Genomic DNA, 26,822 nt, shown 5'->3' with positions numbered 1-26,822 from the left:
GTCAAGAACAATCATGGTCATGGAAAGACCACGATCACCTACGTCATACAACAGAACACATAATGATGATGACTCAACTTCCTCTCCGCGCCCCCCCCCACCCCCCACTACCTTTCCGAAAGATACTTTTCTCCCCCTAATCCTTTAAGAATTTCAGGACCAAATTGGGAGGTTGGACTACAGCCAAATGTAAAAGTAATTTCTGCCAGTAAGGATTTCAGTTTTGACTGTGCTGTCATTGAAATACCCAGCAATGTCATCCACCTCACGCCAGGCATATCTCTTTACTGGTGACCTTCACACAAGAACCTGGGCTGTGTGATGACAGGATCTGCTGCACAGTACTATAAGTGAGCATCACAAACATCAATATATCTCTCTGATGGAAATAACCCATCTCCCTCCTTCCGCTGTCCTGAAAACAGATATTGTACGTACTAAAAAAAAGGGCTAAACCTTGGCAAGAACAGACACATGCTCAGATAGACAGGACCTGGTGGTGCTGGGGAAGCAGTTAGCTACTGCCGAAAACCCACAGCTTAGGAACTTCAGGATTTAAAGCAACACACTCCCAAAATGTAGGAGGGACTCGGCAGGTCAGGTAGCATCTATGGAGGGGAATAAATAGTCGATAAAACATAGACACTGCTCGGATAGTCTCCATAGATGCTGCCCGGCCTGCTGGGTTCCTCCAGTATTTTGTGAGTGCCGCTCAAGATTTCATCCCATCTCATCTCTTGTGATGGGATTTAAAAATAAAGTTCAAAGTAAATTTATTATCAAAGTACGTATACGTCTCCATATACATGTCTCCATATGTCTCCTGAGGTTAATTTTCTTGCAGGCATTCACAGTAGAATCTATGAAAAACTACACCCAAATAAAGACTGATGAGGAACCAAAGTGCAAAAGAAGGCATTTTGTAAAAATAAATAAATAAAACTGAGAACATGAGTGGTAGAGTTCTTGAAAGTGAGTCCATAGGTAGTTTGAAGTTCAAAGCTCGAAGCTCAAAATTCAAGTTCGAAGATCAAATTTAATTGGCATTCAACCATACATGAATACAGCTAAACAAAACAGTGTTACTCTGGGGCCAAGGTGCAAACCACAGTACCTATAGCTATAGCATAACCAGAGACACCACACATCCCGGCCACTCCCTGTTTGACCCGCTGCCATCCAGCAGAAGGTTCAGGACACTAAAAGCCCAAACAAATAGACTGAGGAACAGCTTCTACCCCAGAGCTGTGGCCTCCATCACACCACTCCCACAGAACAATGACTGAAACTGTGAGCACACACAAGGACTCAAATACTTGCACTAACGGCACTTTGTGCATTACTGTGATATTCTGGTGCTGCTGCAACTTAATTTCTGCTACTTATCTATTTAATACTGTTTTTCTATTACTGTCTTGTTTTTATCTACCGCTTTGTTTATTTGCTGAGAGGAAGCCAAACAGAGTTTCATTGTATCTATGTATAATGACAACAGAACAACACACATATAAGATAGCAAACACTTAGAAGTTTTCAGTAAAATACAGTCACACAAAAATGTATAGTCAAAAATGCTTAGTCCATGACTGCTGCAGAAAGTTGCAGTCAACTTCAATACAGCCTGGGCTTTGCTGAGCGAACACTGGGGGGCAGCACCAACTCCAACTTGGACGCTGCACCACACCACCCCCGATGGGACACACCGAGTCTGACACCTCTCTCCTGGGCAGCTGTTCACAGGCAACACTGTGGCTTGAAGCCCAGCCCGTGCTGTGATTGAGGCCACGCAGCTCCTGCACCGTCCACCATGAATCAATGAATCAAGCTTGCAGCTTTCCACATTAACAACATCCAGCAGGGTCTTGTGATCACATGAAAAGTGACTGAGACGATCACTTGCTGTTAGACTGCACACCGACTTCCGACACGTCTCTGACATGGACAGCAGTACCGTCCATACTGTGGTGATACAAGGTGCAAAGATGTGCCAGTACATGATTGGACAGAGCACTGAGCATGCGCAGGATTGCTAGAATGTTCCAGCACATGGCTGGGTTAAGACATGTTTGTTTATTACAGTAAATAAAAGTTCTCTAATTCTTCCAGAACACGATTCTTCATTGTTAACCCACGGTACGTTTAGACAGAAGCAACATAACATGGCGTCAGAAGTGGGATTTCGTCTGGTGCGAAGGAAACAAGCTGTGTGTGAGCAATTACGCGAATGACTGATGGAGATCCAGTTGAATGGTGGAACAATCGCCAATAAAGTTGACTGGGCAAGAGAAAAGCAGGAATAGCAGGTTTCTATCAGTTCCCTATTTGGTCAAGGTGAGATGATCGACGTCATTGGTGTAACCAAGGGCCATGGCTTCAAGGGTGTGACAAGCAGATGGCACACAAAGAAACCAAGGAAAACTCACAAAGGTCTACGTGAGGTTGCCTGTATTGGAGCCTGGCGTCCTGCCCATGTGGCTTTCCCTGTTGCTCGTGCTGGTCAGAAGGGTTACCACCACCATACTCAGATCAACAAGAAGATCTACTGGATAGGAGCGGGCTTCCAGAAAAAGGATGGGAGATTAGTGAAGAACAATGCTTCTACTGAATATGATCTGACAGACAAGAGCATCAATCCTCTGGGTGGATTTCCCCGCAATGGTGAGTTGGCCAATGAATTCCTGACGGTGAAAGGCTGTGTAGTTGGTACCACAAAACGTGTGCTCACTCTGCATAAGTCACTGTTGGTTCAAACAAGCTGTCGTGCTTTGGAGAAGATAGACCTGAAATTCATCGATGCCCCTTCCAAGTTTGGTCATGCTCACTTTCAGACTATTGAAGAGAAGGAGGCATTCATGGGACCACTGAAGAAGGATCGGATCGCAAAGGAAGAAGCTGCATAAATCTTGAGCCAATGACTGTAATTGGTCAATAAATACTGCATTCAAAAAGCAAACACATAATTCAACAAGTCTCTATCAGTCTCTCTGTGGGTTTATGAACATGAGTAGACCTTCTAAGTGGTACATACAGTTCTTGTGTTTCCTTCTTATTATTTACATGTTTTGTCTTGTCTTCATCAGATAACTGAATCTCTGAAGTTGGCTCTTTCTTAAGGTCTTTGCGATTTCTTCTTAACCTTGCTCCCTCCTCTGTTTGGACCACGTATGATCTGGGTTGTACTTCTTCAAGTACTGTAGCTTTCTGTGTCCATGTGTTCACTTTGTCTTTTATCCTCCTTGGTGCAGTTCAGGTAGTGGACGAGAACATCTGTCAAAGTATATTTTCTGCTTTGCTTTTTGTTCATCTTTCCATCTTTTCACTTGTTCACTTTCCTCTGTTCTCAGAAGGCTCTCATCCATTGGCAGATTAGATCTCAAACGTCGTCCCATCAAGAGCTGAGCAGGCAGCAAAATGATCTATACCAAGTCCAGCTCCTTCAGTTTCTCTGCCAATGGGGCAGACCACAGAACACTACAGCACAGTACAGGCCCTTCAGCCCTCCATGTTGTGCTGACCCATATAATCCCTAAAAAAAAAGTACTAAAACCACACTACCCCATAACCCTCCATTTTTCTTTCATCCATATGCATGTCCAAGAGGCTCTTAAATACCCCTAATGTTTTAGCCTCCACCATCATCCCTGGCAAGTCATTCCAGGCACTCATAACCCTCTGTGTAAAAAACTTACCCCTGATGTCTCCCCTAAACTTCCCTCCCTTAATTTTGTACATATGCCCTCTGGTGTTTGCTATTGGTGCCCTGGGAAACAGGTACTGACTATCCACCCTATCTATGCCTCCCATAATCTTGTAGACCTCTATCAAGTCCCCTCTCATTCTTCTACGCTCCAAAGAGAAAAGTCCCAGCAATGCTAACCTTGCTTCATATGACTTGTTCTCCAAATCAGGCAAATCCTGGTAAATCTCCTCTGCACCCTCTCCATAGCTTCCACATCCTTCCTATAATGAGGTGACCAGAATTGAACACAATACTCTAAGTGCGGTCTCACCAAAGATTTGTAGAGTTGCAACATGACCTCTCTACTCTTGAACTAAATCCCCCGATAATGAAGCCTGGTATCCCATAGGCCTTCTTAACTACCCTATCAACCTGTGCAGCAACCTTGAGGGATGTATGGATTTGAACCCCAAGGTCCCTTTGTTCATTCACACTTAAGTAACTGACCATTAATCCTGTACTCAGTCGTCTGGTTTGTCCTTCCAAAATGCATCACCTCACACTTGACCGGATTGAACTCCATCTGCCATTTTTCTGCCCAACTCTGCAGCCTGTCTATATCCTCTTGTATCCTTCGACCACCTACAGCTCCATCCACAACTCCTCCAATCTTCGTGTCATCCGCCAACTTACTCACCCATCCTTCCGCCTCTACGTCCAGGTCATTTATAAAAATCACAAATAGCAGGGGTCCCAGGACAGATCCCAGTGGCACTCCACTAGTCACTGACCTCCAGGCAGAATACTTCCCTTCCACAACTAACCTCTGCTTTTCTTCCTTTACAGACCTGCAGTACTTTAAGTTCTTCGTGTGCAGCAGGGTCTTGCGATCGTGAAAAAAATAAGTTTAAAAAAAGACAATGACACCTTCTGTTGGCCCCATAGATGCTGCTGCGATTGAACGCACTAACACCTTACCTTAGGTCAATTAATGAACAATCGACCAGTCATGATTCTGTCTTTATCCCAATACCCCAGATAAAGTCTGGACTCGTACAGTGCAGGAACACACCCTTTGCCCCACCATGTGGTTCTTTTTTCTCCCCCTGTGATGAATTGAGACTGAGGCCTTGTATCTACTCCAGCTGCTGCCAGCTTCAGGTTTGTGGACTCCATTTTGCCCTGAATGCCAATGCTTGCTTACTGTTGGCATGATTTGTTTTATTTCTCTCTCTCTGTCTATTGGGTATTGGTCTTTTTTTAAAAATCGGGTTCTTTCAGGTTTCTTACTTTGTGGGTGCTTGCAAGCAAATGAATCTCAAGGTTGCATAATTTACACATACTTTGATAATAAATGTATTTTGAACTTTGAACTTCACCACATTAAGACTATATCCTTCTTGGTGTCTGACCAAATCTTAAACTGAGTGACTAGATCTGGTTCCACCAACTCCTCTGACAAGCGTATTCCAGATATCAAGAGTTCTCTGTCGAAACGTAACCCTCTGATCCCTGATTTCCTGGATCATTAACTTACCACAAGAACTCTGTGTGGAGCGTGCACCATCGCTGTGCTTTGGCAGGCGACCCTGTTCCTCGCTGAATCCGATTCTTCCTGACCTGCTCTGCCAGCCAGTTACCACTGCCATTGCGCATGATGTAGGTATCCAGAAACACCAGTTGGCTCTCTGGCCCGTAAAACCAGTTGTAGTTTGAATCAGCTATGCCCACAGTCCTTTGAAAACCTAGAAGACATTCCAAAAATTAAAACACAAAACTCCAATGAAAATTGAAGCTACACTCAGACACCACCACATTATGTATCTCCTGTACTTAACAAAGTGGCCACTGAGTGTTCATTCATGGTCTTTAACTGCTGAAGCCCATTCAGTTCAAGGTTCAATTTGTGCATTCAGAGATGCTCTTCTGTTCACCACTGTAGTAAGAGTTACTGTCACCTTCATAAGAGTTACTGTCGCCTTTCTGTCAGCTTGAATCAGTCCGGCTATTCTTCTCTGACCTCTCTCATTACCAGGGCATTTTCACCCTCAGAACTGCCACTCACTGGATGCGTTTCACACTATTCTCTGTAAACTTCAGAGACTGTTGGTGAAAATCCCAGGAGATCAGTAGATTTTGAGATACTCAAACCACCCTGTCTGGCACCAACAACCATTCCACAGTCAAAGTCACTCAGCTCACATTTCTACCCCATTCTAATGTTTGGTCTGAACAACATCTGAACCTCTTGACCATGTCTGAATTTTTTTATGTATTGAGTTGCTACCACATGATTGACTGATTAGATATTTGCATGAACGAGCAAGTGTATAAGTGTACCGAATGAAGCGGCCACTGAGTGTAAAGCCCTGATCTGTTGCCTTGCACTATACCCACTCATGGGGGAGGCTTCGGGAGTAAACCCCGAGGGTAAAATCCGGAGCTGGAGTCCCTAAGGCAGTCCTACATTGAGTTGTACGACGCTGTTGTTACCAAACTGTATCAGTCACTGCTGCTCCTTTGGCTTCATCAGTTGCATAGAGAGGCGCAACAGTTTGCACTCCATATCGTACTGTCAGGCTTGCATATCTAGACATGGTCGACACTGACCGATGGAGGCCTCAGACACAGAGAGTGTAAAATGATCATGTAGAACCAGTAATGGAAGTCAGCAACCTAAGCCTCCAGTTCTCCTCCTATGGAATGGCCAGACTCACTGTCCTCTCATGACCACGTTCACTGTTCACTACCTGGATACCTGGCTGCCTCGGACCATCCCACCGGGTGGGCACTCTGCAAACAGTGAAAGGTCACTCCATTAGAAGTGGAAGGGTGGGTTGGTAAGTTTGCAGATGACACAAACGCTGGTGGTGTTGTGGATAGTGTAGAAGGTTGTCCAGGATTACAATGGGACATTGACAGAGATCGACTGAGTAGTGGTAGAAAAGCGTGAAGCAATTCACTTTGGAATTTTGGATTTGAAGGCAGAATACAGGGTCAACGGCAGAATTCTTAGCAATGTGCAGGAGAAAGTGATCGTGTGGTCCACACCTATTAATTTCTCAAAATTTCCACAAAAGCTGGTAAGACTGTTAAGAACGTATATGGTGTTGCTCTTCTTTAGTCAGGGGACTGAGTTCGAGACTCATGAGGTAATGTTGCAGCTCTATTACACATTGGTTAGATCACACTTGGAATATTGTATTCAGATCAGGTCACTTCATGATTGGAAAGATGTCGATGCTTTAAGAGGGTATAGAGATTTATCAGATTGGAGAGTATGTCTTATGAAAATGAGTTGAGAGTGCTAGGGCTTTTCTCTTTGTATTGAAGCAAGACGAGATGTGACTCGATAGAGGTGACACCTTCATCATCATTACGTGCCATGTTGTATGACTTAGCCAATCATGGTCCCATGACCATGATTGTCCTCGGCAATTTTTGCTACAGAACTGGTTTGCCACTGTCTTCTTCTGGGCAGTGTCTTTACAAGCCAGGTGATCCCTTCCTTAGAAGGTTCCTTAGAAGGTTGGCGTCATTCAATGTCTGCAGTGAGATGCTGAAGATGTTCTATAGGTCAGTTGTTGAGAGCGCCCTCTTCTTTGTGGTGGCGTGTTGGGGAGGAAGCATTAAGAAGAAGGACGCCTCACGTCTTAATAAGCTGATAAGGAAGGCGGGCTCTGTCGTGGGCAAAGTACTGGAGAGTTTAACATCGGTAGCTGAGCGAAAGGCGCTGAGTAGGCTACGGTCAATTATGGAAAACCCTGAACATCCTCTACATAGCACCATCCAGAGACAGAGAAGCAGTTTCAGCGACAGGTTACTGTCGATGCAAAGCTCCTCAGACAGGATGAAGAGGTCAATACTCCCCAATGCCATTAGGCTTTACAATTCAACTGCCAGGACTTAAGAACTTTTTTTTTTAAAGCTATTATTAATGCCTTTGAGTTAGTGATTTAGATGCATATCATATTATTACTGAGTTAAGTATTGTATGTAATGAGTTTTTGCTACAACAAGTGTATGGGACATTGGAAAAATGTTGAATTTCCCCATGGGGATGAATAAAGTATCTATCTATCTATCTATCTATCTATCTATCTATCTATCTATCCCAACCATTACCAATACTCTTCAGAGACAGTCTGCTTGGCGTCAGTGGTTGCACAACCAGTACTCGTTGATATCCAACACCTGCTCCCAGGGCTTCATGTGACCCTGATTGGGGGGGTGGGGGGGGGCTAAACAGGTGCTACCCTTGTCCATAGGTGTCCAGCAAACTAGCAGAGAGAAGGAGCACCTTTCACCTCCTTTGGTAGAGACATATCTCTACCGTGTCACCCAATAGATGAATGGACAGCCAGAGATTTTTTTCTCAGGCGGAAATGGCCAATATGAAGGAGTATAATTTTAAGGTGATTGAAGGAAAGTGTAGAGGTAAGTTTTTTTTACACAGGCTGGTATGTACATGGAACGCTCTGCCAGGGTGGTGGAAGAGGCAGATATATTAGGGACATTTAAGAGACTCAGATAGGCAGATGGATGATAGATTTTTCTATGTGGGCTGTGTGGGAGGGAAGGGTTAGAGTAGGTTACAAGGTCAGGTCAACCTCGTGGGCCAAACAACCTGCACCGTGCTGTAGTGTCTATGCTCTTGAGCAGCCTAAACCAAAGCCCAAACAGGAACACCCTGATGGTCTTTTGTCCCAATAAACAGTCAATTAGAAACAGTTAAAATGTAGCTCTGTGATTCAACATTAATTAAAACAAAGGTTAAAGCACAGTTTCATTGTTTCTTGACCACTGCAATGAACCGGGCAGTGCTAGACCTGCTGATCACAACCCACATGAAATTGAGGCCAGGCACAAGAGTTTCTGGCTTCTTGGCTCAGAACGATCATGAATTTTCCCAGGACTCCAAAATGTCTGGTCTGCAAAATGAGTGCTGAGGAGGTGATGCCTCAAGAAGGTCCCTCACCATCCAGGGCATGCCCTCTTGTCATTGGAGAGGAGTACAGGAGCCTGAAAACACACAGAAACAACCTTTTCCCCTCTGCCATCCGATTTCTGATGGCCCATGAACAGTGCCTCATTGTCCCTCTTGTACACTATTTAAACATAAAGAATAAGGATTACTTTTATGTAAATGTACTCTTCACACACACACACACACACACACGCACGCACGCACGCACGTACGCACACACACACACACACACACACACACACACGCACGCACGCACGCACGCACGCACGCACGCACACACACACACACACACACACACACACGCACGCACGCACGTACGCACGCACGCACACACACACACACACACACGTCATGCTCTGTCATTATGCCTAGTGTACACACCTCTTCCCCGGTGTATCTCCATGAGGGCTGATACTCTCAGGTTGGCCTTCTGATGCCTTTCCCCCCACTCACAGAGGAATATTCCATTTCTTTGGTAATGGGGACATGTATATGTTTGTATACTGCATTTGCGGTAGAAAATAGTTTATTTTGTAATGTGATTGTAATTACATTGTGGGGTGCATCATATTCCAATTCATGTGTAGCTTTACATTAACTCTGTGGGTAATTAAGGATGGTGTGTCCTGGTGCCTAATAAATGGGGCTCATTGCTGTCAGTGGCAGAGGGAGACTGAAACTGCCAGGGACCCACACTGGACAAAATTGTACAAAACTATTATTGTGTTTTCTGCTAGATATCTTTTCGTAAATATTGGAAGTTTTCTTTTCACTATCTTCGACAATTTGTGTAGGTTTAATTTGTGATGTACCTATAAACACCCTTGCAGGTAAGTGCTGACCATTTTCCAGTCATTTTTCCTTTGGTCATAACCCACGTGTCCAACACAGTGAAATGCATCACTTGCATCAGATCGAATTAAGTCAGCAAGGACTGTGCTGGGGACAGTCCGAAGGTGTTGTCACACTTCCAGCACCAACATAGCACGCCCACAGACTCGGACTGTGGGAAACCTCAGACTGTGACAGGAAACAGGAGCACCTGTAGGTAACCTACCTGACCATGGGGAGAACATATAAACTCCTCACAGAGAGCAGAGATAATTGAAACCCAGCTGCCACTGTAAAAGTGATGCCCTAATCACAATGCTCACTAGTACAGTAAATAAATAACATTTAAGGAATGGGATTAGAGATTTAGAGGTAATTTGGGAAAGATATTTGAGAAATGCAATGGGGATCAAACTGCTCCAGGAGACAATGGAGACAGCTACTCTCATGTAACTTGGGTAATTAGAGTCATAGAAAAGTACAACACATAAACAGGCCCTTCAGCCCATCTAGTCCATGCCAAAACATTAAATCTGTCTAGTCCCATCGACCTGCACTGGGACCATTGCTCTCCATACCCTTACCTGTCCAAACGTCCCTTAAACATTGAAATTGAGCTAGTATGCATCACTGTCACTGGCAGCTCATTCCACACTCTCACAACCATCAGTGAAGAAGTTTTCCCTCATGTTTCCCTTAAACATTTCAACTTTCACCCTTTACCCATGACCTCTGATTGTAGTCCCAATGAACATCAGTGGAAAAAGCCTGCTTGCATTTATTCTATCTGTCCCCTCATAATCTGTATACCTCTATCAAATCTCCCCTTAATCTTCTGTGTTCCGGGGAATAAAGTCCAATCCTATTCAATCCTTCCATATAGTTCAGATCCTCCAGTCCTGGCAACATCCTTGTAAATTTTCTCTGCACTCTTTCAGCCTTATTTACATTCTTCCTGTAGGTAGGTGACCAAAACTGCACACTGTTACATACCCCGTGGGTATCTTGTGTTTGTCTTATGACCATGATGTAATTGAGTATCTTGTGATGGTGGGGCGATGTAATTTTCCGGCCAGTGTAAGGTCACATGATGTAATTTTCCCACCGGTGTGTGGTCACGTGATGTAATGTTTCAACAGGTATATAACGGGAAACCCTTGTTGTGACGTAGGTTAGTTCGATAGTCAATTCGTTAGTTAGTTCGATAGTCAGTTCATTAGTTAGTGTTGCTGCGTATTCGTCTCATGACGCAGTTTCGTTTTAAAGTGGAGTTTTTACTTTCTATTGTAAGGAGCAAAAACCATTGTGCCAGCAGTTTTGCCAATCGCTGCCAGTTCTGGTTTGTTGCATCTTTGATTTACCTTTACAGTCTGGTTGGAGAGTGGAGGCTTTGGCAAAGTACAGGAACCCGAAGGATTAAGTAAAGTTGGTGTTGTTTGGCGGTTTTGTTAAGGATCGACCTTATTGAATCTTCGTTCAGGAATAGTGACCTGCATCTGAGGTAACCCCTGCAGGATCAGGAAGGTTTGTGCAGTGTTCACCCTCCAGCAAAAAGGTCAGTTCCTTTAAGCTGTTTTATTTATTTCGTCGCGAATCCTTTGGACAAGGCATCACTCGGCTGTGGGATCAGCAGATCATCGTTACTTCGAAGAAATCAGTTTTCAGGGAAGTCTCTCTTTACTGACTGTATAAATCACTTGGACTTGCAAATTTACCACTTTAAGACTGTGTTTAAATTTAAGAACTATTCCAGAGTTTGGCTGTTTGTTAAATTTGCCGTACAGCAGTTAACTTCCGGTTAAGTTAGTCGTTTGTTCACTTTGCACTTCTGTTGAGCAGAGTTTAATAAATGTTTATGTTTGTTTATAAAACCTGACTCAATTTTATATTCATTGTTGCTGGCAACATAATAACACAATACTCCAAATTAGGCCTCACCAATGTCTTATACAACTTCAACATAACACTCCATCTCCTGTACTCAATTCTTTGATTTATGAAGGCCAATATACCAAAAGCTTTCTTTACGACCCATCTACCTATAATACCACTTTCAATTAATTATGGACCTTTATTCCCAGATCCCTTTGTTCTACAGCACTCCTCAGTGCCCTACCGTTCACTGTGTAAGACCTACCATGGTTGGTCCTACCAGAGTGAGAAACCTCACACTTGTCTGCATTAAATTCTACCTGCCATTTTTTCAGCCCATGTTTCCAGCTGGTCCCGATCCAGCTGCAAGCCCTGATGGTCTTCCTCACTGTCCACTGCACCCCCAATATCGGTGTCATCCGGAAGTTTGCTGATCCAGTTAATCACATGATATGGATGACAAACAACAATGGACCCAGCAGGCACTCAGCAGGCCTCCATCTATGACCACTCATTGGCTTCTCCCACAAAGCCAACGTCTAACCCAATATCCTATCTCATCATGAATGCTGAGCAACTTAGCCTTCTTGACCAACCTATAGAGGACCTTATCAAATGCCATGTAGATAACATCCAATGCCTTGCCTTCATCAGCTTTCCTGGTAACTTCTTTGAATAACTCCATAAGATTTGTTAGACATGACCTATCATGCACAAAGCCATGCTGACTATCCTAAACCATTCCATGTCTAGCGAAATACTTATATGTCTGGTCCCTTAGAATACCTTCCAATAACTTTCCCACTACTGATGTCAAATTCACCCTTCACAGATGACATCTAGTAGTAGTCCCACCCAACCTCAGTGGGAAAAGCCTGCTTGCATTTACTCTATCTATACCCCTCATAATTTGCATATCAAATCTCCCCTTAATTCACCCTGAAGTTTGAGAAGGAGAAGGTCAGGTGTATCAGTATTACAGTGGAGTAAAGGGAATTACAGAGGCTTGAGAGCTGGCCAGAATTGATTGGAAAAGAACACTGACAGGGATGATGGCAGAGCAGCAATGGCTGGAGTTTCTGGAAGCAGTTTGGAAGGCACAGGATATATACATTGCAAAGAGGAAGAAGTATTCTAAAGGTACAATGACTGTGGCTAACAAAATAAGTCTTGTGGTCTAAATCTTCTACATTCCAGGGAATAAAGTCCTGGCCTATTCAATTGTCCCTGTACTCAGTACTTCAATTTTTGAATGCCAATGTGCCAGAAGCTCTTTTCACATCACTTAGATGAAAACTTGGCCTGGAGGGCTGCAGGCCAAGTACTGGAACATGGAACGAGTATAGACAGAGACTTGATGACCAACATTATCTCAGTGGACTGAAGGCCCTGTCTCCACGTTAGATAGCCCAATAACAATGACATGACGACTCTTACCTGGAAGCACGGTCCTATAATAGAATGCAAAATGCTGCTTAACCCAGGGATGACTGAAATGGCTGATGTTGAAATGCCTTTTCACCAGAAACATGTACTGGAACAGAGATCTTGTGGTGTAACTGCCATAAGCCACACCTTCGTTCAAGGATCCATCCTTAATGTCCTTTAGCAAAACCATCGACTTCTCCAGAATAATGATAACCTGTTTTGCCCATAAGTAAGCTTCTTGGAGGAAACCTGAAGGGGTTAAAATGAGAAAGAAGCCATTTGAGTAAGGCAACATAATAAATAGCTCAATTTGGCACTTTCAAAGCATATCCAATACTACTTGTGAGCAGTTGCAGAATTTTTTGTTCAATAACATTAATTAGAAATAGGAGGAGTTCCAGAGAACTGGGAGGTAGATCATCTCATTCCCGTCTTCAAAATGGAAGAATGAACCAGCCTGAGAACTCTGGAAAACTCTTGTAATGCTACTGTTTAACATGAAAAAGAAAAAATCCAACCATGCCAGTAACCTTCCTGTAATACCATGGGCTGTTAACTTGGTAAGCAGCCTCATGAGTGGCACCTTGTCAAAGGCCTTCTGAAAGTCCAAATATACAACATTCACTGCATCCCCTTTATCTATCCTACATGTAATCTCCTCAAAGAATTCCAATAGTTTCGTCAAGCAGGAACCTTAAGGAAACCATGCTGACCTTGTCCTATCTTGTCCTGGGTTTTGTGTGTGTTGCTCAAGATTTCAGCATTCACAGACCCACTTGTGTTTATATTGGGGAAGAATAATCCTCACTGAAAGATGTAATAGAAAAAAGTAGCCATGAACTAAAAACATGATATATATTTGACCATCTCGTTGATTTCTTTTAAAGAAAAAGTAAGTTTATTCGAAGGAAATGTGACATTCTTTCAGTGTCCACTTTATTGGGTACCTCCTGTACCTAATAGAGTGGCCATTGGGTGTAACTCTGTGGTTTTCTGCTACTGTAGCCCATCTACTTCAAGTTTTGACATCTTGTACATTCATAGATGCTCTTCTATCCACCACTGTTGTAATGCGTGGTTATTTGAGTTACTGCCACCTTCCTGGCAGCTTGAACCAATCTGGCCATTCTCCTTTCACCTCTCTCACTAACAAGGCATTTTCACGCACAGAACTGCTGCTCACTGGATGCTTTTTGCTTTTCACACCATTCTCTGTAAATCACAGAGAAAATCCCAGGAGATCAGCAGTTTCTGAGATACTCAAACAACCCAGTCTGGCATCAACAATCATTCCATGGTAATAGTCACTTAGATGACATTTCTACCCCATTCTGATATTTGGTCTGAACCTCTTGACCATGTCTGCATGCATTTATGCATTGAGTTATTGTCAGGTGTACCTAATAAAATGGCCACTGTGTGTATACGTGTGACACTCACCTGCAGCTTAATGTGAAAAAGACTAAGGAGCTGGTGGTGGACCTGAGGAGGGCTAAGGCACCGGTGACCCCTGTTTCCATCCAAGGGGTCAGTGTAGACATAGTGGAGGATTACAAATACCTGGGGATACGAATTGACAATAAACTGGACTGGTCAAAGAACACTGAGGCTATCTACAAGAAGGGTCAGAGCCTGAGTCTCCTCTACTTCCTGAGGAGACTGAGGTCCTTTAACATCTGCCGGACGATGCTGAGGATGTTCTTTGAGACTGTGATGGCCAGTGCTATCATGTTTGCTGTTGTGTGCTGGGGTAGCAGTCTGAGGGTAGCAGACACCAACAGAATCAACAAACTCATTCGTAAGGCCAGTGATGTTGTGGGGGTGGAACTGGACTCTCTGACGGTGGTGTCTGAAAAGAGGATGCTGTCCAAGTTGCATGCCATCTTGGACAATGTCTCGCATCCACTCCATAATGTACTGGTTAGGCACAGGAGTACATTCAGCCAGAGACTCATTCCACCGAGATGTAACACTGAGTGTCATAGGAAGTCATTCCTGCCTGTGGCCATCAAACTCTGCAAATCCTCCCTTGGAGTGTCAGACACCCTGAGCCAATAGGCTGGTCCTGGACTTATTTCCACTTGGCATGATTTACCTATTATTATTTAATTATTTATGGTTTTATATTGCTATATTTCTACACTATTCTTGGTTGGTGCGACTGTAACAAAACCCAATTTCCCTTGGGATCGATAAAGTATGTCTGTCTGTCTATATATTCTGTTTGTGGTTTCAGAAGACCTTTGATAAGTATCACGTTGTAATGTCAATATGATTGCAGTTTATGACCCAGATCTGAACATGCGATTGCAGTCTGGAATTAAAGAACTGCAGCAATTTAGCTACAGAGGAGAATGCAGATGAAAATGTCTGAATGAGAATCAGTGCTGAAGCCACTGTGGAGTTGTCGAGTCAAATACCTACCACTGTGCACTACGTGTCTATTCTCGCTACCACCATCAGGCTGGAGATGGGTCCAGAAACATCAGGCCCCACATCACCAGATTCAGGAACAGCTATTACCCTACGACCATCAGGGTCCTGAACCGGCATGGATAACTGTACTCATCACGACTCTGAACTGATTCTACAACCTATAGACTCACTTTCCAGGACTCTTTACAACTCAAGTTTTCAGTATTATTTTTCTATTTGCACAAATTGCCATCTTCTGCACGTTGGTTGGTTGTCATTTTTTGTTCATGTATTGTTTTTTAAAATTCTATTGTTTTTTTTATTTTCCTCCAAATGTCTGCAAGAAATGAATCTGACTGTAGGATATGGTAACATACTGTATGTGTACTTTGATAATATAACACTTAGACATTTGATACACTGGAATCCAAAAATAAGTGAGTTCCTCTCCCATGATGGAGATATTTCATTATGAAATCTCACCTCACCTCACAACCTAATTTTTTGAATGAGAATCACATGAAAAGTACTGTCAATTCCAGCAGTTATGTGTTAAATAATGGTTGGCCCAATAATTTTTCAAGTACGGTAATTTGTTCTAGAATAGCATATTTTGGGATAAATATCAAGTCACTTTCAGGCACTCTTCAACTCGTTCTCAATATTTATTGCTTATTTATTTAGTACACTAGTTGAGTGCTCAAGTTGGTGTGGTCTTTCATTGATTCTGCTAAGGTTATTATTCTATTATGAATTTATTGACTATGCCCACAAGAAAATAAATCCCAGGGTGACATATACATATGTACTTTGATAGTAAATTTAACTTGGAAATATTTTAAAAGGTTTAATTGATACATTTTTGGTAAAATATATTCTTTGTTGATCGTTGTGAGATGGCACGCTTTGTGAAAATAGCAGTGATTAATAAGATATGCATATTTCAAGGATAGTTTCCTGGCCAGTTTCTGTAAGTGGATTCCTTCCCTTGAAACAAACTTTGAACTGCGTTCCCAATGTAACAGCAGCACCCCCTAGTGGTATCTCTTCTTTTTATCTTTTCACATGAATTACAACTTTTGCAAAGATTTGAAAAAGTGAACTGATTAAACAGTTCACAGAAATGCATTAGGGGTAAACATATGAAAAGCATTTGGTGGTTCTGTACCTGTATTCACTGGAGTTTAGAAGAATGAGGGGATAGATCTTTTGAAAGGTCTAGATAGAGTGGATGTGGAGAGGATGTTTCCCATCTTGCGGAGAGGAGTGGGTGCTCTAGGACCAGAAGATACAGGCTCAGAATACAAGGATGTCCCTTTAGAACGAAGATGAGCCGGGGGTGATGAACGTGTGTGCAATGAATTCCCACAGACAACTGTGGAGGCCAAGCCATTGGGTATATGTTTTTAAAGCACAGCTTGATAAGTTCTAGATTAGTAAGGCTATTGAAGGTTATGAGGAGCAAGCAGGAGAATGGGGTTGAGAGGTATAATAAATCAGCCATGATTGAACAGTGGAACAGACTCGATGAGCAAAATTGCCTAATTCTACCTCTAACTGTACCGCAGCATTAAAGCCTGGACCAACAGGCTCCGGGACAGCTTCTTCCATCAGGCCATCAGACTGATTAGTTCATGCTGATAACATTGTACTTCCATGTTATAGTAACTGTACATACAATCTATTATAAATTACTATAAATTGCACATTTAGACAGAGACGTAACATAAAGATTTTTATTCCTCATGTATATGAAGGATGCAAGTAATAAAGTCAATTCAATTCAATATCCTATGGTCTTATGGGAAAGGCGTTTTCCCTACTTTAAGCATTTTAGGAACATATGTGAGCGATGTTAAACCTGATTCTGATATGGGTCTCTATTGTGGACTGAGAGTGGGAAGGGGGCAGTGAGAGAGAAGTCAAGGTTGCAAAAAGGGGAGGGGAGCAGGAAGCACCAAAAAGGCATTCAGAAATGATCAAAAAAAACAATTGTTTGGAATCAAATGGCCTTGCCTATTGTCTCAGGGCTGGGTGTATCTGCACCCACACCACCCCCTGTCCCTGGCACTCCTTCTCTGCCATCTGCCCCACACCCCTCCTGCAGTACTCCAGTCTCACCATTCCCAACATCCTTTGTTCTCACCAGATTTACAAACACGCTCGCTGCAACATGTTGACAAATACAGTACTGTGCAAAAGTCTTAAGCACCCGAGCTTTACATATGTGCCTAAGACTTTTGCACGGTATGGTACGTCAGTGATATTAAACCTGATTCTGAAGTGACGTCAGACTCAAATCATTTAGCCAGGGTTCTGATCACACTCTCCCATGACAATGAACACAGCTCATCATAAGACTTAAAACAACTTTTAGGTAAACTAATTGAAATACTAATTACTTTAGGTCCTGCTGCTTCCATTTTAAACCTGACTGCTTTGCATTCCTTATTGGATAGGACAGATCTGCCACTTGCTTCTCCAGCCCGGGTTTCTAAGCTGCTGCCTGCAAGGAATAGGATGCCAGTGCCCTGGTATCCGTGGTGGAACATCGACCTCTTTGTTGCTACTCCCGATGCTGTCGTTTTGTCAGGGTCTTTGCACGACTGGGCCGGGTACCTTCCTACCTTAGGTGGGTCTCTACTAACACAGTGAGAGATGCCAAACCAATATATCAATTCAGCAATGCAGTTTTAATAGAATACACAGTGTGTTGCCACCAGGCAGTAAACTGAGCTGACTGTTGTTTTTAAGACTTAGCTCATGTCGGACTCACACGAGAGTTGGAGATAAAGTGCTGCTCCGCAGATAATCTCATCCCTGAACTCTATGTTAGAGCATCTAGGGGGCTAAGGGAATGGCTTGATACACTTCATTTGAATGAAGCTAACAGTCCTGTGCAACTAACTTCAAAGTTCAAAGCACATTTATTATTAAAGTACATATATGTCACCATAAACCCTGAGATTGTGTCTTCTTATGGGCATGCTCAATAAATCCATATAATACTACCCATAACAGGATCAATGAAAGACCACACCAACTTGGGTGTCCAACCAGTGTGCAAAAGACCACAAACCATGCAAATACAAAAAGAAAGATAATAATAGTAAATAAATAAGCAACAAACAATGAGAATGTGAGATGAAGAGCCCTTGAAAGTGAGTCAATAGGTAGCGGGATCATTTCAATGATGGGTAAGTAAAGTCTACTTTACACAGCCTCAGAATAGAGGGACATCCTTTTAGAACAGAGATGTGGAGGAATTTCTTTAGCCAGAGAATGGTGAATCTGTGGAATGCTTTGCCACAGGCAACTGTGGAGGCCAAGTCTCTATGTATATTTAAGGCAGAGGTTGACAGATTCTTGATTGGTCAGGGCATGAAGGGATACAGGAGAAAGCAGGAGATTGGGGCTGAAAGGAAAATTGGATCAGCCATGATAAAATGGCAAAGCAAACTCGATGGGCTGAGTGGCCTGCTCCTGCTCCTATGTCTTATGCTCTTAGAATGTCTGAATGATTTAACTTCATTTTAACTATTTAATTATTTCTTAGAATTCTAGACTTTATAATTATTTTAAGGTGACTAGTCTTTAAATGTGGCTGACTATTAGAGACTATTATAAAACCTCCAATTTTTCTGCCAAGTTATCTAAAACCATCAGAGTGGTCTGGGGCAGTGGCTCAGCCATAATGCTCAGGTTGCATTGTGGGTTACCTCTTAGGTGTGGTCAAGAAGAAAGAAAATCGGGGCAGGTGATTGCTGCAGGTCACCAACTTATGCAGCACAGAAACAGGCCCAATGGTCCAAGCCAACCTGCCCCATCCAAGTCAGTCACATTTGCCAGCACTTGGACCATAAACTTCTTAGCCATTCCAAAGCATGTACCTGTCCAGCTGTCTTTTAAAAGTTGTTAATCTGCATCCCACAATCACTTCCTCTGGTACCTCGTTCCACATAGATGTCACTCTTTGTGTTAAAATAAAAGTTAGCACTCAATTTTGTGTTAAACCAATGCCCTCAGTTTTTTTCCCCAGGTTTGGGGGAAGAAGAACTAGAGTGCATTCACCCTGTGAATTTATACACTTCAAGAAGATCACCCCTGATTCCTACATTCTAATGCCTTGCATGCCCAACTTCTTCATATAACTCAATCCCTCAAATCCTGGAATAATCCTTGGAATTTTTTTCTGCACTCTTTCCAGTTTAGAAACATCTTTCCTACAGCAGGCAACCAAAACTGAACACAATATTCCAAGTGCAGCCTCACCAACCAGTGTTCTGTGCATCCACATCATGGCCTTCTATTCACAAGACAAGGCCTTCTTCACCATATTGTCCATCTGTGACATCACTTCCTAGCAACCTTGTATTCCAAGGTCCTCAAGCCTTGATGTTCTGCAGGGCCATGACGTTCACTGTGGAAGTCCTACCTAGATCCGACTTTCCAAGATGAAATATCTCTCACTTAACCAAATTAAATTCTATTTGCCATTCCTTGGCCCACTTATTCAGCTGATCAAAATTCTCCTGTAATTTTTATAACCTTCATTCTCCACTATACCAACTATTCTAATGTTGTCTTCAAATGTACTAACCAAACTTACATTCTTATCCACATCATTGACAAACAACAATAGGTCCAGCAGTTCCGGTATGAGAAACAACCTTCACCCATCACCCCCTCTCCTCTCTACCATTGAGCTAATTCTGTACCCATTTAGCTCAGTCCCCATGGATTCCATGCGATGTAATCTTCCAGAGCAGCTTACCACATGGAATCTTATCAAAGACCTTACTGAAGCCCGTATCAACCATGTCTACCAACCCACCCTCATCAGCTTTCTTGGTCACCTCAAGAAATCTCCAAGAGAGCCACCACCTCGTTGTAGTGTTTGGAGGCTTGCGTGCCTCAATGACCTGGAGAGCTATGTTGGCTGGAGTTAGAGCCTTGTGCTTTGACTGTTGGTAGGGTCACCCATACCAAACGGGTCAAAGGAAAGAGATCAGCCTAAGAGTGGTCCACCAGTCCTCAGGTTCAGGGGTTCATCTCAGGACTAACAACCCTGACTGGTCAAAAAACAATTGCTATGGAAACAGCAATGAAGAATCCTTTTATACAGACAGAGTTGGAGGACCTTCATTGCTGCCCTAACTACCAGTGGTGTAACAGGCAGTAAGTCAGTCAACAAGAAACTCAATCAAGTTTGGAAGACATGATCTTATATACATGAAGACACTCTACGTCTAATCAACAGCTGTCTTTACAGATGTATCCTTCAGAATCCTCTCTAATAACTTCCCTACCACAGACGTTACAGACTGTAGTTCCCAGATTTTTCTTTGCCTATAACAGGTGAGGAATCAGTGCAACAGGATAGGTTTAGCATATCTGGCTCCTTAAGTTATCAATAGTCTTTTGTCTCATTGTGCTTTGTGTTAACTCCCCCATCATTAGAAACACTTGGTTAAGAGGTTTATTAAACCCCACCTATTCCAATATTCTCACCGGTTTACTAAATGAGCTTTTGGACACTGCACAATAACAACACATTTGCAGACTATGTTTCAGAAAACTATGCAAAGTGAAGTAATTCAATCAGGAAAAATATTTTCATTTAAAAGGTAACTAGAACTTTCAAGTCTAAAATCCAGCAGCTCTAAGTACTCATTTAAGAATCTTATAATAATCCCATTTTCTTTTATTCTCCCCATTTCCAAAGCAACTCACCTAAGGTTTTACGATCACTTACAGACGAGGGATAATTTTGCGGTGACCCACCAACCAGCATTTCTTTGGGATGTGGGAAGGAACTAGAGAACCTGGAGGAGATCCATAGGTCATAGAGAGAACGTGCAGACTCCATACAGACTCAGCCAGCGTCAGGACTGAATGCTGTTCTCTGGCACCGTGAGGCAGTGGCTCCACCAACTGTGCCACCCAGTCCTTCCTGCAACTTCTCTCTACATTATTTACCACCTTTTTAATTGTCAGAATCTGCCACAGTCATTGCCAAAACCTACAAGTAAATATTCCTTTTAGACCAGGAGTTCCCAACCTGGAATCCACAGACCCATAAGTCCATAAGGCATAGGAGCAAGATTGGGCCATTTCGGCCCATTGAGTCTGCTCCGCCATTTAATCATGGCTGACTTATTTTCCCTCTCAACCCCGCTCTCCAGCCTTCTCCCCAAAACCCTTGACACTCTGCTGATCAAGGACCAATCAAGCTCCACTTTAAATATCTCCGGTGACTTACCTCGACAGCTGCCTGTGCCAATGGATCCCACAAATTCACTACCCTCTGGCTAAAGAAATTCCTCCTAATCTCGGTTTGAAAGGGAAGCCCTTCTATTCTGAGGATGTTGTATCTGGTTCTAGACTCTCCCACTATTGGAAGCATCCTCTCCATGTCTACTGTATCCAGGCCTTTCAATATTTGGTAGCTTTTAACAACAACCCCTCTCATTCTTCTAAACTCCAATGAGTACAGGCCCAGAGGCATCAAACGCTTCTTATACATTAATACTTCCACTCCTGGGATTACCCTCATGAACATTTCCTCTGGACCGTCTCCAATGCCAGCACATCCTTTCTTAGATAAGCAACCCGAAACTGCTAAATGTGGTCTGACCAACGCATTATAAATCCTCAGCATTACATTCCTGCTTTTATATTCTCATCCACTCGAAATGAACGCTAACATTGCACTTGCCATCCTTAATAAAAAGTAAATTATACGTAAACTAATATAAAATCTGTAATGAGTTTGTACGTTCTCCCCAGGACCACATGGGCTTCCTCCAAGTGCTCTGGTTTCTTTGTATATTCTAAAGACATACAGGTTAGTAGGTTAATTGGTCATATATGAATAATTAGCCAGAATGGGCTCACTGGGTGAAAGGGCCTGTTACTGTTCTGTATATATCTCTAAATAAATAAAATGTAATCAAGTGGGTCCAGTAAAAAAGTTATAGAGAGGTGGTTAAACTTCTTGGTTTAGTTTACAATAAACTGACATTAGATGACAGACTCTTGCATTTATTTTGGCGAAGATTTTGGAACTTCAGTAAAGTGATTTACGTGGTATTTCTGTCTGAGGCGCAACTGGCAGAAGCTAAGAGAGATAAGGTTCTTAGGAATTAATTGCACATCCAGCACTGAAACAAACGCTCTCCATCAGTCTTTCTGTTGGTTAATTGCCATAACTGAGCTGAGGGATGGAGCAGAATGCACACAGCAGCCACAGCAGTGCATGTGGGAGTTTTGTTGGTTCCTCACGTGTCAGGGACGACCACAGGCATAAGCTGTTGTGACGGCTACTCCACTCCCAGAGATATGGGGCGTGACTTTAATCCCCAACAACCCGTGACTTTATCCACACCTTTCCTACGATTGTGCTTATTCCTAATTCTACCATCTCTAACCCTCTTAACTCAGAATCAGAGTCTGGTCTCACTGAAATATGTTACAAAATTAACTGTTTTGGACCAGAACACATAGGAGCAGAATAAGGCCATCCAGCCCATTGAGTCTGATTTATGATCCCTCACTCCATTCTCCTGCCTTCTCTCCATAACCTTTGACCCCTTGATTAATTAAGAAACTATCAACCTCCACCTTAAATATGCCCAACCACTTGGCCTCCACAGCCGTCTATGGCAAAGAATTCAACAAATTCACCACCCTCTGGCTGAAGAAAATTTTCCTCATTTCTGTTTTAAATGGACATTCCTCTATTCTGAGGCTGTGCTCTCCACATCCAATCTATCCAGACCATTCAATATTTGATACGTTTTAATGAGATCCCTCACTTTCTTCTAAACTCCAGCAAGTACAGGCCAAGTGCCAAATGGTCCTCATATGTTAACTTTTTATTTCCTGGCATCATTCTGGTGAATCTCCTCTAGACCCTCTCCAATGCCAGCGCACCATTGCTCAGATAAGGGGACCAAAACTGCTCACAATACTCAGTCAATAAGTTCAGTCTGTCCAAAGCTTCAGCATTACATCCTTGCTTTTGTATTCTAGTCCTCTCAAAATGAATGCTAACATTGCATTTGCTTTCCTTACCACTGACTCAACTAGTGCCCTCGGGTCCTAGGCACATCCACTAACGAAAGGCCTAGATAGAGGCTGATGGGGCAGTAGGTGAGGATGTAGTGAGGCAGATGTGCGCAAAATGGAAGAGATTAGGTTGAGGGTAGTGTTGATGGTGGTGGAAGAGAAGCTCTTTTCGTTGAAGGAGGACATCTTCTTCGTTCTGGAATGAAATGACTCATCCTGAGAGCAGATGCATGGAGACAAGAGAAATTGAGAGAAGGGGATGGCACTGTTACAAGTAACAGGGTGGGAAGAGCTATAGTCCAGGTAGCTGTGAGAGTCCATGGGTTTATAATAGACATCAGTAGATAAGCTGTCTCCAGAGATAGAGACAGGGAGATTGAGAAAGGGGAAAGAAAACAACATTATGAAGGACCCCATGCACCCCTCATACAATCTCTTCTCCCTCCTGCCGTCTGGGAAAAGGCTCCGAAGCATTCGGGCTCTTATGACCAGACTATATAACAGTTTCTTCCCCCAAGCTATCAGACTCCTCAATACCCGAAGCCTGGACTGACACCTTGCCCTACTGTCCTGTTTATTATTTATTGTAAATGCCTGCACTTTTTTTGTGCACTTTATGCAGTCCAGTGTAGGTCTGTAGTCTAGTATAGCCTTCTCTGTGTTTTTTTTTTATTACGTAGTTCAGTCTAGTTTTTGTACTGTGTCATGTAACACCACGGTCCTGAAAAACGTTGCCTCATTTTTACTATGCACTGTACCAGCAGTTATGGTCAAAATGACAATAAAAATTGACTTGACTTGACTTGAAAATGGACCAAGTAAAATTGAGGGCAGGGTGGGAGTTGGACGCAAAGTGGATGAAGTCGACGAGCTCTGCTTGGGTGCAGGAAGCAGCACCACGACAGCTGTCAATGTAGCATAGGAAAAGCTGGGGAGTGATACCAGTGTAGGTTTGAAACATAGACTGTTGACATAGCCAACAAACAGGCAGGCAAAGCTGGGACTCATGGGAGTACCCATGGCTACACCTTTTGTTTCAAGGAAGTGGGAGGAAGCAAAGGAGAAATTATTGAGAGTGAGGACAAGTTCCACCAGATAGAGGAGAGTGGTGGTGGAGGGGAAATGGTTGGGTCTGGTGTCCAGAAAGAAACAGAGAGCTTTGAAGCCTTCCTGGTGGGGGATGGAGGTGTATAGGGACTGGACATTCATGGTGAAAATAAGGGCCAGGGAACTTGAAATCATTGAAAAGATCAAGAGCGTGCGAAATGTCACGGATGTAGATAGGAAGGGCTGAACCAGGCAGGAACAAAAATGAGCTGAGGTGTGCAGATATGAGTTCAGTGAGGCAGTTCACACATCTGCCCTCACTCCCATCTTCCTGCTGCCCCACCAGGGATAGGGTTCTTTTTGTCCTCATCTCCCACCCCACAAACCTCCATGTCCAGCTCATTATTCTCCAGAACTTCCATCATCTCCAATGGGATCCCACCACCAAGCACGTCTTAACCAAGAGAAAATTTGCAGACGCTGGAGATCCGAGCAACACACACAAAATGCTGGAGGAACTCAGCAGGCCAGGCAGCATCTATGGAAAAAAGTACAGTCAATGTTTCGAGCCGCGACCCTTCGGTGGGACTCCTTTCCTTAGATGCTGCCTGGCTTGCTAAGTTTCTCCAGCATTTTGTGTGTGTTGCCAAGCATATCTTTCCCTCTCCACCACTTTCTGCTTTCCACAGGGACCACTCCCCACACGACTACCTTTTCCATTCATCCCTCCCCACCGCTCTCCCTCCTGGCACTTACCCTTGCAAGCGGAACAAGTGCTACACTTGCCCTTACACCTCCCCCCTCACTACCATTCAGGGTCTAAACTGTATACAGCACTTCGCCGGTAAGTCTGTTGAGGCCATTTACTGTGTCCAGTGCTCCTGGTTTGGCCTCTTGTATATTGGTGAGACCTGACGTAAATTGGGAGACCTTCGATGAGTGTCTACACTCCGTCCGCCAGAAAAAGTGAGATCTCCCAGTGACCACTCATTTTGATTCCACTTCCCATTCCCATTCCAACATGTCAGTCCATGGCCTCCTCTACTGTCATGATGAGGCCACCCTCAGGCTGGATCTGGACCTTATATTGCACCTGGGCAGCCTCCAACCTGATGGCATGAACATCGATTTCTCGAACTTCTGGTAATTCCCCTCTCCTGCTCCATCACCATTTCCCATCCACTTTTCCCTCTCTCCCCTTATCTCTTTACCTGCCCATTACTGCCCTCTGGTGCTCCTCCCCCTTTTCTTTCTTCCATGTCTTCTCCTATCAGATTCCTCCTTCTCCAGCCCTGTATCTCGTTCAGCAATCAACTTCCCAGCTCTTTACTTCACACTTCTCCCCTCTCCTGGTTTCACCTATCACCTGTGTGTCTCCCTCCCCTCACCCCCCCCCCCCTTCTAATCCTGACTCCTCATTTTTTTCTCTCCAGTTCTAATGAAGGGTCTTTCTTGGCCCAAAACATCAATGGTTTACTCCTTTCCATAGATGCTGCCTGGTCTGCTGAGTTCCTCAAACATTTTGCGTGTGTTTGTGGACAGGGAACCCCATGCCATCACACCAGGACCAGTTAGTCAGCAGGTCAGAGAACAAACACTTTGGCATTGGGATCTGATACAAGTTTGGGCACAGGCAGCTGAGTTCTGGATGAGATCACATTTCCACTGTTTGAAAGATGTGGACAGCATTGGGTCTCAAGGTGATAAAGGCCCAGATGAACCTTGCAATAGAAAGTCGGCTGGGTAAGGTCAAGAGGCGGGCAAAAATAACGACATACAAGGAAAGGACAGGCAACCAGTCAGACATTTCTTTAACACACAGAAAATGCTAAAGGAACTCAGCAATTCAGGCACAATTGGTGGAGCAGAATAAACACTGACGTTTGGGACAAATGTTCCAGTGTCTGCAGAATCTATTATGTCACCTATTTGTGTGCTCTATGGGTTAATACAAGGATCTCTCAGGATTCTGGCAAGTGACACACAGATAGCCCGAATCTTTATCTCTTTCAGCTTGGAATAGGGTTGTGGGGGGCAGAGATCTGGCTGGAACTCAGCCTTTCAAATTATTTATGTCTCCCTCTGCCTTGGCAGGTTAGAGATTAGGTTCCTAGTGCAATTTCTCACCAGGTCTGTGAGCAATTAAAATGAAGCCTGCACAGTTATGGTGCCACAAATAGCCTCATCTAAACATTTCCTACACATTAGCTTTGATACAAAATGCACATAGATTTATGAGTGTAATCTCAATGCTGTACAAAAATATTTGGAAAATCTATTTCCATTTTGCACAAGTTTATGCCATCTGTTTCACATAAGCAATCATTACCATTAGCACTTTTATGCCAGAGATTTCAAAAGGAATTAAAAGCTTTAAATTGTATATGCTCAAGGGAATGCAACACATCAAATAGGTGGAGAAATCACAGCTTACCAAGACACCAATTTGCAAGATGCACTTTCTCTCTCTCCGCCTCCCTCTACCTCCTCCAC

At 43.4% G+C, this 26,822-nt stretch overlaps 1 protein-coding gene and 1 pseudogene across 1 annotated transcript in view; one reads left to right on the top strand and one right to left on the bottom strand.

Annotated features, from left to right (window-relative positions):
- dse (dermatan sulfate epimerase) overlaps nt 1-26,822 on the bottom strand; it is a 99,161-nt gene that overhangs the window by 8,734 nt on the left and 63,605 nt on the right. Inside the window, exons 4-5 of the mRNA XM_073057435.1 lie at nt 12,807-13,046; nt 5,217-5,424 (exon numbers count right to left, since the gene is read on the bottom strand). Coding sequence (XP_072913536.1) covers nt 5,217-5,424; nt 12,807-13,046 — 448 coding nt within the window. The remainder of the gene's footprint in view (nt 1-5,216; nt 5,425-12,806; nt 13,047-26,822) is intronic.
- LOC140732847 (large ribosomal subunit protein uL3-like) lies at nt 2,232-2,932 on the top strand (annotated as a pseudogene).

Source organism: Hemitrygon akajei, chromosome 9 (assembly GCF_048418815.1).
Source record: "Hemitrygon akajei chromosome 9, sHemAka1.3, whole genome shotgun sequence".
NCBI lineage: Eukaryota > Metazoa > Chordata > Chondrichthyes > Myliobatiformes > Dasyatidae > Hemitrygon > Hemitrygon akajei.
The sequence above is the reverse complement of the archived record's forward strand: the minus strand, read 5'-3'. Positions and strand labels throughout refer to the sequence as shown.